Below are 15,583 nucleotides of genomic sequence, written 5' to 3' on the forward strand. Positions count from 1 at the left end.
TGTGCTGTGGCTGCATGATACCTAGGCTGCCTGGCTAACTCCCTCTTCTCAAAATTTTGTACTTTTGTTCCAGCAGAGTGACTGTAGCAGCTCAGCATTTTGCTTCATAAACCTATGGAACTTTTAATCTGATCCTAAAACTGAGTTTTTCATCTCTTGGAATTATGGCGTGACGAATAAGGACGTCCTCTGAGAGAATGCTATTGGCACAGTACTTTAACTCAGTCTATCCAGCTCAATTATAGTGGATTTTAACTTTCCAATCTCACAATTCATTCTACCAGTTTTAGCAATGTTGATAATATAGCGTTCTTTGACAGCACCATCAATATCCAGTTTCACTTATTTGCTGCTCAGGCTCCTAGATTCATACTTGCGGAGCCTGCAGTTAGGGAAATAAATACTCATTAGGAGGATCACCATCTTTCAATACTCAGCAGTTAACACAACTGCTACCATGTTCTACATGCCAAATTTTTTTGTTCTCAAGCCTCTCCACCAGCACCATGCAGGTAAAAAAGGCTTACATAAATAAGCGTGAGAGGTTTTCTCAAAAGCCGACAATTAATTACAAATTCATCTTATATATTCTACTCTATATAGGAGGAGACATTCAATGTTCAATGGAGCTTGGCCAGACATTGTAAGAAAGTATTTATGAACATTCATTCCTATTTCAAATGGCTGTTACTTTAGCAACATTCATGCCTGGTTCTTAATACTGTTTGCCTGGATAAGTTTTGTTTGAATAAATGTTTACGGAATTACTAGCTTGTACAAATACACATATCCACAGACGAATAAGAATGTAAGTTGCTGCTCAAACGACTGCAAATTGTGACTGCATTTTAGAAAATGAATTTGCTCACAGACAACGTGCAAAGTAAAAGAAGGGTTAAATTCACTAGGGAATTCATTTGGAAGGAAGTCAGCTAGATTCAGCCTTCTTCTAGTTGGAAAGAAAAAATTATGTGAATGAATATTCTCAAATATCTAAGCAAATCCAATGAACCCTGTCTGCTTTCATGCAGTTTTATACTATTTCCAATTCACTACAAGATCCTTCTAAACGCAGGATGCACAAGCCCTGTAGATTTTCAGCGCCCTGTGAGGAACGTCACCTCCATAACTGAGAAGGTCATTATCTGAGAGACATAGTGAATCCCATTCGAGTCCATGGAACTCAACAGAGAACCACCAGCTACTTTCAGCACGCATTGGACCAAGCGTCTTGCAGCTACATTTACTCTCTACACCAGCATAAAACACGATCTTCTCTGCTTTGTCTACCAGAATTGTAAAATGCCTATCACCACAACATTTCTATGAGATTTCAAAGGGACTCATAAATCATTGCTGGATATTAATAGAACATGAATAACTTTTATGCAATTTGTTTAAAAACATTCAAGAGAGAATGTAAATGAAAAAATTTCAAACTAAGGACTACAGTATTGTGTAACACATAGTATGACTTTTCAGAAAAATGAAATACCTGTCAGATTGTTTTTTGATGGATGCGAGTCATCCAGGTAGCGGCACGTCACAAAAGGAGAGGATAGCTTGTGGATACACGGTACTTTTGATTAAAAAGCACCCCATGTGTCACAAGAAGCTAATAACATACTCTGGCTCTCTACACAGGACTGCTAAACTATAGGTTAGATAATGGAAAATGAGGGAAAATCTTGCATACTGTGTATTGATTTCCTTTTCATATGCTTGTTGACTCATTTGCTCACTGAACCCATAAAAGAAGAATCAACTCTTGATTTAGTCTCCAGCAGTATACAAGGCTTATTAAGACATAAGTATCAAAAAAGCAGTCTGTAATCATGACTATACTTTTTACATCTTTGGAGAGAAAAAGATGCATATAAAATAAAAGAAAGTAACAGTAATATTTAGTTTAAAACAAAACAAATTATATAAAATCTCAAAAGTCAGTTTCAAGGGAATTCAAAGGAGCAGCTAAAAGAATAAAATACTAACAAATTACATGGAGACTACTTAGACATGAGAGGCTAAGAATATGTTACTATTAAAAAAAAATCCAAAAGGAAGAAAAAAGTCAGCATAGCTAAACAGCAAATTAAATTTCCTAAAGGTATTACAGTTGAAGAAAAAACATAAATGCTTCAAGAAATGGAAGTTGTGCCCTAATGATCGAAGGAGAACAGCATATACTTTGGCAAATGAAATATAAAAACACAATAAAACAAGATGAAACAATTCTGAGGCATAGAATCTAATAACCCAACATTCTGCAAATATTCCAGAAATGGGAACCTTGCCTGAAATTCAGTGATAAGCAATTATAAAAAAGGAGCACTTGGGGAAAATAAAACCATAACAGAGAGGTTTAATTCTTTGAATCTGTGCTATCTTTGAAAAGGGCTAGGATGTTTCTCATAGAAAAGTCATCTCATACAGGATAAGTCTGAGCAATTGACTCAGAGTGTCAATAGAATATATTTTAGAACAAATCAATAAGATGGACTTTAACAAATTGCCAGTACCAGCTAATTTTCAAAGCAGGATTCTTTGGTGGTACATTACTGCCAATTAAATGTATATTTTCACATATCAATTTTATTTTTTTAATAATTTATTATTTAAAAAGGCACAGAGTGTAATCCAATGAACAACTTCTGCACGAGGCTAATTGGTAGGAACCGTAACAAATAGCAGTATTAATGGACAAGTAAAGAAATATGCCGTATTAGAGAAGAAACAGCATAGCTTTTTCAGAGAAAAAGCATATCTCATGAGTTTACTTGAGCTTTTTACTAAAGCAAATAACCATATGAATGATTCAGTCACTATAGGGTACTTGGAACTTCAGAAAGCTTTTGATAAGGTTCCTTACTAATGGCACTCACAGAAATACAGTTAATATCAGAAAAGACAGAAGATCCTGTCATGGATTAATAATTGGCTAACAGATAGGAAGCAATGTTTAGGAAATAACTTTTGTGTTAATAAATGAAGAGTAACGCCCATCAGGGAAAAAATCTGAATAATAGCCTCTGATATAGTCTTTGTTATTCAGTAAAAAGGTTCTTCAGTAATTTGAAGCATTTTCTAACACCTCATTACACAGTGGTAGCTAAAAAGGCAACAGACTACTAGGTTACTAGAAAAGATTTGAGAGCAGTACGGAAAATGTTACTTTACTACTCAGTTTAACCACGATGTAGGCCCCCCCCCCACCTTGAATACTGAACATAGTTCTGTTTCCCCACATTTCATATTGGAATTAGAAGTACAAAGGAATGATCAGGAATTGACAGATGATCTGAAGTTTTGTACTGCTTGCATATGAAACAGTAATCATCACTAATTCATTACTTTTTCTAATACAAACAAAAACAGAGTACCGAATGAAGTCATTAAGGAATAAGTTTACATAAATAACAGCATACATTTGCTCACACAACATATAATTAATTTATAGAATTCATTGTTACATGACATGGTGGAGACTAAAGTATAAATACAGCCAAAAAAAGGATTAGTCAAATTCATGAAGGAAAGGTTCATCAGGGGCTAGAAAGCCTGGAACTTATGAAGTTTCTACATACTGAAGCTGTGAGGGTTCACTCAGTGTATGCCCTGCTCTTATACTTATCTTCTAATATTCAGCACACCCGTGGTTGAAGAGTCAACACAGTAGTTTTAATATTTCCTTATATTTTATAGGCATCTTCAGCCAAAGACGTTTTTTTTCCACATATAACAATTATCACTACTAGAATTAGTATTACTGCCTTTATATATGAGGTTCTTAGACACACTTCTTACACATCACTTATCAATAGCGTGAGCCATTCTAATCAAGACAGGGTTTTGCATAATGGCCATCATCCTGTAAATATTTCTTCATCGGCAGAGTATTAAGATTGATCTAAACTCTGTTAACGCCTGTGGACTTTATGCCACTCTAGGATCCATGAGCAGCTGCTTGTGGACAACTCTTTCTACTAGAAAAGAACGAGGGCCCATCAGACAGGAAAAGCTACAGTTGCTTCGAAGACCATAACTTTCCTATCGCCTCTCTTAACAGCCACACTGGTCCTGCATCACTAGGCAAACAAAATGGCTGATTTTCTAGAAACTGTTCTTTCAGCTTTATACTAATCATCATAATAATGATCACAATGTCAGTGTTTGGGAAAGAAGACAGTCTGAAAATTTTACCAGCAAAACCTAGCTGGTTATCCACCATCTGGAATTCATTTGTTGTGCATGTTTCCCCACCTGGCTCTCGCAATGCCCCATAGCACAGAGACGGCAGGATCGTTTCATTAGGTGAAAAGCAATTGTAGTTCATGTTCAGTCAGTCCCTGGCCTTGCTGTTCAGGCTGCCAGTGAGGGTGTTAATTAGCGCCATCTGCGATGGTGGCTTCCGCTGTGAACACCTGCCACCTGGAAAACAAACTGAAACCACCAGGTTGTTTCCCACAGGTCAGCGAGCACTAGTTAGGGATGACTTTGATCCATGCTGTCCTGGGTTGCGTCCGGATCAGTAACTGCCAGTGGGACGCTTCTGGTCTCCTACTGCAGGTACCGCTCATGGACTCGCAGTCCCCCGAGGAGCCTTTCTCAACAGAGGACACTATTTGTAGTAGCCTGATCACATTTCATATAGTTTTTGGTTTTCTGCCTGAGAAACCTGGGCATAATCACCTTCATTTTATAAACCATATGTTCAAAGGAGTATTATAGAGGCATTTTCATATAGCTTGTTCAGAAAGCTGAGGTCATTTAACTTTTTTACAACAGTTTTAACTGAGAGAAGAATACTGCAGGAGTTTACAAGGACCATGGGACATACAAACCTAAAAGTAAGGGGATAATTCAGAAAAATAGAAGTAACTGGCACAAATGAACCTATGGTGTCAACTGATATATATGAACTCTAGTAATATTGCTGAGAAGGCAGGCACAGAAGTTAGATGAGTCTTTTGAGTTGGTTTAACTCATGCAGCTGCCAGTTAGCTGAAAAGCTAGATTATTGGTAGTGCTGGAAAGTAATATATTTTCAAGAAGGAATTTCTCTTGAACCTCTATGGTGTTTTTCACTCACAACAATTTTGCCAGCATCAATCAGTGTAAAAGATTCCCCTCGCACTTTCTAATAAATATAATTAATTTGCCCAATGAAGGGAAGATTCTAGTCCCCACTTGTTCAAAAGCTAATTTCTATTCCCCTTAGGACTTATTTCTCTACTTTTTCTCTGTCACAAAGCCTCTGGTGATGGTTAGTGAAACTGGTTAAATAGTGGAAAAAATAGACTGGAGTATGCCTCTTTGAACACATATTGAGACACAATTCACACCTCGTGAGGTTAACTTTTAAGAGAATTTTCATAACTTTTAATACCAATATAAATGTTTGTGAACTCTGAAATTTCAAACATTTGAAATGGGACTGCTGTTCACTATTACCTGACCATGATTTTCTTAGAAAGTATCAATCATCCAGTGATACCACGGAATTAATGATATACCATTATTAAAGATAGCTGTAGGAACATCTTATGATAAATTAAACACAGCCCTCTTGCATGAAAGTTATTCCTCCAAGCCATTTAGTGGATACTTAAAACTATTGGTCTAAGTTCTCCAGTGATTTGAATTGGTGCAATTGCTTTGAAGCTGTATGTGAGAAGAAAACTTATACCAGTGCATATATTCAGATATCAAGAATAATTCCTCTTTAATATATACAATATGTAATGCTTTTGTGCGTTTATGTTTTGCACCAAGGAATAGAAATATGATTCCTATACATTTCTTGGGTAAGTACATAAATGATACATTTTGACATATTACCCCACTTATCTTTAAACAGAAATATTATTTACTAGCACATCCAAAGCTACTTTGGTGACTTCTGCCAAAATAACTTGTTTACCTGTAATATTTGCAATTAAGTGCAAAGATCAATCCCTTCTGTCCTTTTACTAACAAGTAGAACCATGTTTATGAGCTTCCTGTATGTCACTACAGTGGAGAATATGTGGCAGTCTGATTATCAAAAATCATTGTGAAGGTAATTAAATCTCCCACCCTCTACTTTGATCTGAAAATCTTTATAATTATACCATCTGTTTCATCATAGTTCATTTTAAGCCTTTTACTCAAGCAAAAGGAACAGCCTTTTAACAGAAATCTGACAAAATCGATCGAAACCAGAAACACCTCAGTGCTATAAGTAAAATTAACCTATAAGTAAAATTAACCTATAAACAACCAGAATTTGGTGGAGTTAAGTTAAGTGGCCTGTTTCCAAAGATATTTCTGCAAAGTGCGTACGTTAATCCATTAGAGTGGAAATTTTGTTTATAAACGGGTCTTTGTACACTGCATTGCAAGAGTAGTCTATAAACACCAAAAGGCACCCAAACGGATCTACTCTGCACATTCAGATTTTGCATACACAGAATCAAGATCTCACATGCATTTTATAAGGTTAACATATGTGCAGTGATTGAAATAAAAAGCCAGGTTTCCAGTGAGGTACAAGCACTGAGTATTTATATTTGCCTATCCAGGAGTCATCTCCTTGGAAAGTGGAGTAGTAAAAAGGCTTCTTACGCCATGGTGTCTCCTGCGCTTTGCCTAAGGGGAATAACTAAAGGTGAGGGATTTGGTGGATGCTCAGCGCTGATAACTAGCCAGAGTGCAGGCTTCTTGTGGGTTTTAGAAGTTGGTATGGTGTACAGCAATCATATAGCTGCTCTCAGTTTTCTGGAGATCAACCCTGTCACTGCGGTGCTTTTGCTATCAGAGCAGCACAGAGCTGGCACCTGTCATGTCCCCTCAGCATTTCTTGCCTTGTGCCCAAGGTCTCTTCTGGCGATGAGGAAGTGACCCATAACTCTTCACTGTTTTACCAAAACTACTAGAGGCTATTGAATAAGTTCTGACTGATACCTGACGCTGAAGTTATCTCACTGAAGACCAGAATATCTCACTTGGAAAACAGCCCTTAGTAAGGGTGGTACATCCTGCCCTGAACTAATTACCATGCTCAGTAATGGTGAATAAGACCTGAATTCAGGAAAACACATACAATTGTATGCAGTTTAATACATGTGCTTTTGGTGCCTTTGATTTCAATGGAGTGCCTCTGCTTAGAGTTAGACATCCACTAGCATGCCTTTCAGGATAAGAATGACTTCCAGGTCTAAGAGCTGAGAAAGTGTGCTCATGCCAAGAACTCCAACACTGAATTATTTTTGAAGAATAGTTAAAAAAATAGTAGCCTTGAAAATGCCTTGCAGCTACTATACATTCACACAGATTTCCACAGGGTTAGTTTTCTCATAGCATTTCATGACTGCTTAAAAAATGCACTTTCATGACGTACAACCATGCTCAGCTGAGATATGTAATAATCAAACATAGTAGCTTGCTGTAGTAGCTTGTTTGTTCTTGCACGTATAGCTTTATAAGCCAATTTTAATCTAAAATTAGGTATGTGAGTCTTTGAAAAAAAGATTTTGCTCACTAACATAGAAATTTCTACCCAAGTACAATGTTCATATATCTCCATAACTAATGCTGCAAAAACCAGATATGGTATTCTTCCATGCAACTTCATGTACCCGCGTGCAAAGATTGTATACAGCTAAATGTTGTCACCACTAATGGCATTAACACATGGAGAATAAATTGTCATGTGTTAAATGCAAAGATGGATGCTCAGAACTAATTAAAAGACATCATGCTACAGACGGGGTGACTTTCACTATCTTTATTCTGACTGCGTGTTTAGACTTCATGTTAAGAAACGTGGGCACTGAATTGTGTGGTGCTTATTTCTGAGTTTCATTAAAAGTGTAATCTTGCATATTGGTGCTGTTTTTCAGATTCAAATAATTCCAACTAGAAAATAGTTGTAGAGCAAGGGGAATGGAGGAGTCAGATGGTTTAAGCTCCCCAAGATAGAGCTCATCATCTCTGGATTGTTTCTGTGCTCCTGCCCCGGATCAGATTTAACTGAAGAGAAGTGCTATCTGACACAGGTAGTCACATTAGTTAGTGGTCTCATTGCATCCCCTTGTGGTTGGGTGGGTACAAGAGGTGAGGATTGTCCATCCCCACGAGAATCAGGGATTGGGTAGAAACCAAACAGCGGTTCTGTTTCCAGGAGGCAATCAGACAAGATCTGAAGTACTCAGAAGGTGGAACAACCAACTTTTTCCCAGTGAAAATCTGTGCATTTCCTAGAAATATGCCCATTTTTCACATTTGAAGTGGTTCTCCAAACCGATGATACCCAGCATATTTTGCAGCCCACCAGGAAGACAGTGTAGAGGCCTATGAGTAAGTGTGGAGGAGGAATGGGGACATGTTTCTAAGCATGCTTTATGCCTATATTAGTAAACATAGCATGGACAGAGCAGCCCCTGTTCACACAGATTATGATTCAGAGTGGTCTTGTGTTGTCTACTTAGAATGAATCCACCTTTAATACACCAGCAAGCAGATCCCTCACACGGGATGCATAGGATTTTAAACTACAGAAATATTAACAGCTTATACCAATTTTCACAAGCACAAAATTCACTTTAAATTGAAAAAAATAAGCATCTTTGGAATCTATCCAATAGCAGTTGGGGCGCGGTCATTAGCTTACCTTTTTGGAAAGCAAATAGGGAAGATTACTACATATTTCCAGTAGAGTTTGTAACCTAACCGATATAATAAAGGTTTGATAGGTACAGATTTCTTAAAAAGTAAATATGAAAGTGGAGCTGCACCATCTGCAAAATGAGGAGACTGCCTTCTTGTGGGGTAGAACTGATCCATTATTTCCAAAAGTATCACTCTGAATAGTATAAAAATATCTTGCAACTAGCATTTATTGTCAATCAGTAACATATTTGTAAAATTGGATAATAAATTAAAATTTCTCACAAGCAATGAGTGAAATTTCTGCTGACAATGATCTTTTTAAAAATGAACAAATAACCCTCAAAATCTATTGTCTTATCTAAAAGAGATAAGTCCCAGTAATGTTAATGAGAGTTACATCTACAGAGAGAGAGAGAGAGAGCGAGAGCGCAGATCCCTTAGAGCAGATCATCAGCCAGCATGAATTAGCATAGCTCCCTGGAAGCGCACTGAAGGGAGATACAGCGATTTACCTCAACAAAGAATTTACCTCTTTGATGTTTATTTTCCACCCTGGCTTGCCACAAGACCTAAACACATCTGTCAGCAACAAAGACTCTTAGCTCATGTTTAACTCTTTACAGCAGTTCATTTTTCATCTGTGACAGGGCATAAACTCAGCTGCAAACGTCAGGTCATTGCTTCCTGCTCTTAAATCTTGTCTTTCAAAATTGCAGCACGTTCACATTTTAAATGTCCAGTTTAATTCAATTCACCTCTGAATGTTGCATTTGCAACTCTCACTGAAGATTGTTTTATTTATTCATAACAGTGTATATTCTTAACACTTTTTACTTAGCCATCTCTGTGGAAATAAAAGGAGTAGAGTCAGCTCAGTAACCAGAGGGAATCATAAATCAAATCCATAAAGAAGATTTAGTCATATAAAGAGAGTAACCGTACAGCAATAACATGATCAGGTTTGTAATTCTGTACTTAAAAATCCCATTTTCAGGACCATAACTGGACTACAGAAATGTCACAGCAATATATCACAAGAGTTTGCCTTCTCTCATATGTAATTACTTCTGTAATTTATGTTGGTCCGTCTAGCTTGGTTGTAAACCAAGATTCCTTTTTTAAAATAGCCTCACTTTTAATATTCTTCTCTTAATATTTAAAATGAGTAAAGCCTGTTGGTTATAAACAGACCGAAGAGAGCAATATTTTTTACTATTGCTCCGGCTGAATGAAAACATTATGGACCAGAATTCTTGCTGACAGAATAGCCACTGCCCTTTATTTTCCACAGGACATTCCTCTACATAGACTCTATGGACTGGAGCAAGATTTCCAGGGCTTTTTCCTCTGTATTCACAGTCCCAGAAAACGAGTGCACAAACAACAAAACTAGCAGCTGATCCGGGAGCCCCCCGTTCAGCTTTGACTCAATTTTTACTCAGGCAGAACTGCCAAACTTCCCGTGATATTACGGACAGCAGCGTGTGTGAATTAAGACCTGCTAATCTGCCTCGCAGACGATCTGCAGACTTCACGACGGCGCTATTAAGCGCGGCTGCGAGATGCTCACGTCTGTTGACTTCTTACTTAGCAAGAAATGAATCATTCTGCGTGTGAATGAAGGCAGGGGACGGGGCCAGGCGGGACAGCCACGCCGGCGTCCGATTCCGCATGTGCTGCCTTTAAGGCGGTGAAATCCCTCGAGTTCCCCGAAGGCGGTGGGAGGCCGGGGGCCAGGCGGGGCCGGGGCAGAGCCGCCCGACCCTCCCCGCGCTCTCCCCGCCGCTGGCTCGCGTGTCCCCCCGCCCCCTCCGCCCCCGGGCGCAGCCGCGGACCGACCCCGGCGGACGCCGGCTCCCCGCGGGCACCGCGGCCGCCCCGGGCGCCGCTGCCGGGGCGGCGGGGGCTGCTCCCTACCTACCTTCCGTGTGGACGGCGGAGACGTAGGTCCAGTTGTAGCGCTTGACGATGTCGAGCATGGCCCGGGCTTGCAGCGTGTCGGAGGGGACCACCCTGAGGAAGTATTTGTAGAGCGTTTTGTCGCTCAGGTCGATGCTCGTGGCGGAGTAAGCGATCTGCGGGATGTCGAAGAGCTGGAGCAGGTTTTGCACTTGGATGGCGACCGAGCTGGAGCCGGGGCCGATGACCCCCGCGATGGGCTTTTTCACCCTGGTCTGGTGCTGGGGTTGCGAGTCAGACACGCACCGGCTGCTTCCGTCCTTGTCGTCTCTGATGGAGATCAGGGAGTCGCGGATAAACTCAATGCTCTGCTCCAGGGCGACGGACGAGTGCCAGCAGGAGTCTCTGATCTCGCTGCCCAGGGTGATGTTAGGGAGCAGGACCGGGTCGGCGTTAATTTTATCCAAAGTGTGAAACATGGCTTCAACTCTCTGGATGCCATACTGCTCTCGGATTTCCCCACACTTCCTCTCCGGCACCTTCTCAGCCGGCGGCTGGTGGTGGACAGAGAAGAGGGCGCCGATGATGACATCGCCGTCCATCCGAGCCACCGACCGCGGCGACGAGGCTGCCGAGAGCAGCACCTTGCGCCCGGCGCTTCGGGGGAGCACCTCCACCTCCAGGAGGAGAGCGGGGAAGAAGACCAGCAGCACGCCAATCATGGTGTTGCACCAGGTCATCCAGATCCACGTTACGAATTTCACGGGCTCCTCTTGCCTGCACATGGTTTAAGGACATGTAGCAAATGGCATCTGCTTCCGCCTGCCAGCTCTCAAGTTGCTCCAGATACCATCACAGCAAAGTCTTAAAGCGTAGCGCTCCTACGTGCCAAAGCAGCCGTCATGCTAGCGACTTTTAGCCTGGTGGCATAGAAATAGGGGATAAAACATGCTAATCAGGGAATCGATGTCAAACCAGAACTCGATTTAAAAAAAAAAAAAACAGCAACGACAACAATATACACACACACACACTTGAAAGATTTTTACTTTTGCAAATGCCCGGCTCAATTTGCTTTAGTAAAGGCTCTCGAAAGGAAGGTTCAAGAGGAATTAAAAAATACCGATGTATTTGCCTTGACATACGAACATGCACGCTCACACATGTAAGTCTGTACAATCCTTCTTGTGCACGTATGTCTGCTTTGCAAGACAAGGCATTTGTTTGCCGCACCTTCAGCTGGTGGTAACCCCCACCCCCGCCCCCCGCCCGGAAGTTTGGAAAGTTTCGCGGGGTAGTTAGTGAGGGACGTGTCCTAGCTCCGCACAGTGGCCCGGCCCTGCAAGCGGGGTGACAAGTGCTTCTCTTCGCGCGTTTTTACTCTCTGAAGGCATCTTTCGGATCTCAAGTATTTCCATGCTCATCAGAAGGGAGGTGAAAAGAGAGAGCGAGCACTCTGCCCTGCCAGCGAAGGGAAATGTCATTTAAAGGTCAGCGGAGGGAAGAAGAAAGAAACCCCCTCACTGTTTAGATTAACTTTCCCGTGTGTAGGGAGCAAAACTGTAATTCAATCACGGACACAAATATGCAAGCCGGGGAAAACACATGTTAGTTACTAAGGCAACCGCGGGCAAAGTCCCCGGTTTGTGCTTTACCGGCACGCCTGCCTCGCATGCAGGCTTCGGGCGGGGAGCGGCGGCCAGCCCGGCGGCTGCGCTCGCAGCCACCTCAGCGCCGCGGCACGGGGACCCGCCGCCGCCGCCGCCGCCGCCGCCGCCGCCCGGGCACCGGCAGCGGGCACTGGCCGCGCCGCGCCGGTCCCTGTTGCGCCGTCAGCACCTGGGACAGCGCTGGGGAGCCGGGGCCGCTCCGCTGCTCCGGCCCCGCTCCCGCCGGCGCGGCCGCCCGCGGGCAGCGCTAGGCGCTCCCCCAACAACTTCTGCCCCTCGCCCGGCGCTGCTGCCGCGGTGTCCCCGCACGCACCCCGCACAGAGATCGGCCCGGCCCCGCCCGGCCCGCGCCTGCGGCTGCCCCCGTGTCCCTCCGCGGCCGCGGGCCGGGTGCGCGGCGCCGCCGCAGCCCGCGCCCTCGGGGCTGCCCGCAGGGGAGGCGCCGCGGAGCCCGCGCCGGGAAGGCGATGCGCCGCGGCGGGTCGCCCGTGCCGCCGGCGTGTCCGCGCACATGCACGCCCGCAAAGCCGTCCCAGCGAGGCTTCCCCGGGCAGACCTGGCATGCGCCTCCTTCGCCTGCATCTCTGCCCCGCAACCCCACAGCTGAACCCCGCGGCGTGTCCGGGGGAGGCAGCTCGCGGCGTACCTGAGCCGGCGAGGCAGCGGCTCCCTGCCTGGTCGGAGCGGGCATCGGCGGCTCCCCCCGCGGCCGCCCCGAGCTGGCGCGCTGGCGACGGGGAGACGGCTGTGGGCTGGGCGCTGGTGCCCTCTGTCTTCAGCACCGCTCCACCGCAAGGAAAAAAACAGGTCATCCCAGGCTCATCCATTATCTCATACAGAAGGATCAGTCATTTTCTCCCCCTCCTTAATTTCTTTGGCTATTGTCTTGTAAGCTGAGCGAGGAAGCATCACCCGGAGCGCGCTGCGGCTGCAGGGGAGGTGTTTTGCCTCTCCTCCGGCGGGTCTTAATTCATTATCTTCTCGCCACCAATAGCAAGAGCAAAAGCAAGGGGCTGGTGCTCGAAGGGGACCCAGACCGCGCTCGGGGAATTGAGATAGCGAAACGTGCTGATCTGCCTCACGGGGAGGGTTTCACTATTAAAATGAATTTTTTTGTTGTTTTTGTTTGGTTGGTTTTTTTAAAGGTACTGCAACAAGGTAAATCGGGTGGAAAGACGAAGGTATCGAGATTGCAGTTTTCAGGTCAAGATGAATCTAAATGAAGCACGTGAGAGGCATGTCAGATTAAAATAATACCAGATTGAATAATCATAATTCAGACGACCTGCTTGCATTCCTAACACAGGTCTCGGGTGTTTTACTTGACTGTATGAAAGTTAAAGTTAGATTACTTCCCCACTGGGAACTCTATAGATATTTGCCCTACTTTTAAAAGAAAGAGGCAAGGACAAACATTTAACTATCGCGTATTCAGAAAAGGGTTTGCAGTGAATGCTGCCTCAGGGGTATCTTTTCCCAGTGTCAATATTTGCACTTTTGTTTATAGTCATGCAGCTAGTTATTTGCCTGCGTTGGGTGTCAATTCTGAGGCATGTTCATTAAGGGTGACCTAGCACAGGAGCCCACTGGTGCCCATTCTGCCTGCACTCACAGCATCCAGAGAGGGAGCCAGGCGCAGAAGGGCAGCCTGCCCACCGTGCCAGCGTCAGGTGCAGAGCTCCCTGCCAGCCCAGCAGCCCCAGCCTGGGGGCAGCTCCACCAGCACCAGGCCTGAAGGTACATTTGGATCTGCACAGAAAGGGGGAAGAAATTCTGCCTGGTTCGCCCTTTAATAATTAAACTTTAGTTTATGTCCTTGGCACAATGATCCTGCAATGAGCCAGCAAATGATTTCAGTGGTTGTTTAAGTAAAAGGTTTGCTTCCACCAGCTCTGGCAGAGGAAGTACTTGCGAGTGTTTCCCAGGGTTTTCCCCCAGTTTAATGCCCTGCAGCTGTCACAGCCCCCAAACTCACACTTGCAAAGACAGTGACTCTTTCCGTTGAGGCTCACTTATGGCTCACACAGAAGGATTTGCTCTCCCTGCTGTGATGGTCTGAGTTTCACCAGGCTGCAGAGCAGGTCACCAGGGCCCAAGGCCCTGCTGCCTGCTCTCCAACTCCCAGCAGCAGCAGGCAGAGCAGGGAAATGAGCTGGCAGGGGTCTGGGATTCATGACCGGGGATAAGAGGAGGGCTGAGCTTTGGGAAGGAGGCAGCAGGGCTAAGGAAAGCAGGGCTGGGACTGCAGAGTCGGGACTGCAGGGCCACCAATCTGCCTTTTCTTGTTGGCATCCCCCTTGCAGGTAGGCTCCCAAGAGGAGCTAGCTAGCGTTGGCCTTTCACTCTTGCTGCTGCAGTCACAGAGGAATCAAAGGTTTCCCCAGTGAAGAAGCAGCACCATATGACACTGCTCTCCTTGTCCCCCTGAACAGGGATTCAGCTGCAGGACAGAGTCATCCTACTGCTCCTGCCCTTGCCCACAGACCATCAGAGACAGCCCATGCCCTCAGTCCTGCTATCTATCCAAATTTCTGAACACATGATACCTCCATCATTATCTGATATTCATCTTTGAGGGACTGCAGGAGACTGCATTTTTTGCAGCAATATGAGCTGTGGTCAGACAAGCAGAGGATTGGGTAAAAAACAGAGCAGGGGCTGGAGCTGGGTTGTAGGCAATGTTTGCTTTCCATTGGAAATTATCTTATGTTGAATATTTTTTCCTTCTTGAAATGGAGGAAAAGTGAACATTTTTCAGTCTTCCATGAAATATAACTTAAAAATCACTCTGAGGTTGATTGAAATATTCTATTTTGATAACATCAAAAATGTTTTGTTCTGATTTCAGTTTAAACATTTTATACTCTGTAGCACAGTGCATCATTATTTTTACTTCAGATGAAATGAATCGTCAGCTTAAAATGGAAATTCTGTTCCAGTATTTCTTCAAAAGATTTTTTTTGCCAGATCTGACATGCCCCTGTTAAATGATTTTATTTCAATAAAACAACCTCTTTCAAGAGAGAGATCTTCTTTTGGAAAAGTTCTGGTCAGCTATAACGGGAAAATCCAGTGCATTGGAGAAAAGAGTTTGCAAGGGGGGTGATCTAGAGTAGTGAAGACTGAAGCTTGGAAATCTGATTTGCTAAGATCCCACTTTTGGTTTATCAGATACAAGTCCTTCCTCCTCCATTTCCTACTAAAAGAGGAAAGTCAAATTCACCATCCAGTTTTGCAGACTCTCTGGTTAAATTACTGGAGCGATTTAAAGCTATTCTGCAGGGATCAATGCTGCTGGAATTATATAATTTTATCTTGTCTTGAAAACAAGCAGCAAGCTCATATATTGCAATCCGAAGTCAGTT

At 43.6% G+C, this 15,583-nt stretch overlaps 1 protein-coding gene across 7 annotated transcripts in view; it reads right to left on the reverse strand.

The window, feature by feature from the left end:
* The window catches only part of GRM1 (glutamate metabotropic receptor 1), a 197,495-nt gene extending 184,163 nt beyond the window's left edge, over window positions 1–13,332 (reverse strand). For 5 of the 7 annotated variants that reach the window (XM_068938806.1, XM_068938809.1, XM_068938812.1 and 2 more), the window contains exons 1-2: window positions 12,865–13,331; window positions 10,571–11,468 (exon numbers count right to left, since the gene is read on the reverse strand). In XM_068938806.1, the coding sequence (XP_068794907.1) occupies window positions 10,571–11,333 (763 nt within the window). In that variant the 5' untranslated portion in view covers window positions 11,334–11,468; window positions 12,865–13,331. The other 2 variants (XM_068938807.1, XM_068938810.1) reach the window with 2 other exon arrangements.
* Between the last annotated feature and the right edge of the window lie 2,251 nt (window positions 13,333–15,583).

Source organism: Struthio camelus, chromosome 3 (genome assembly GCF_040807025.1).
Source record: "Struthio camelus isolate bStrCam1 chromosome 3, bStrCam1.hap1, whole genome shotgun sequence".
NCBI lineage: Eukaryota > Metazoa > Chordata > Aves > Struthioniformes > Struthionidae > Struthio > Struthio camelus.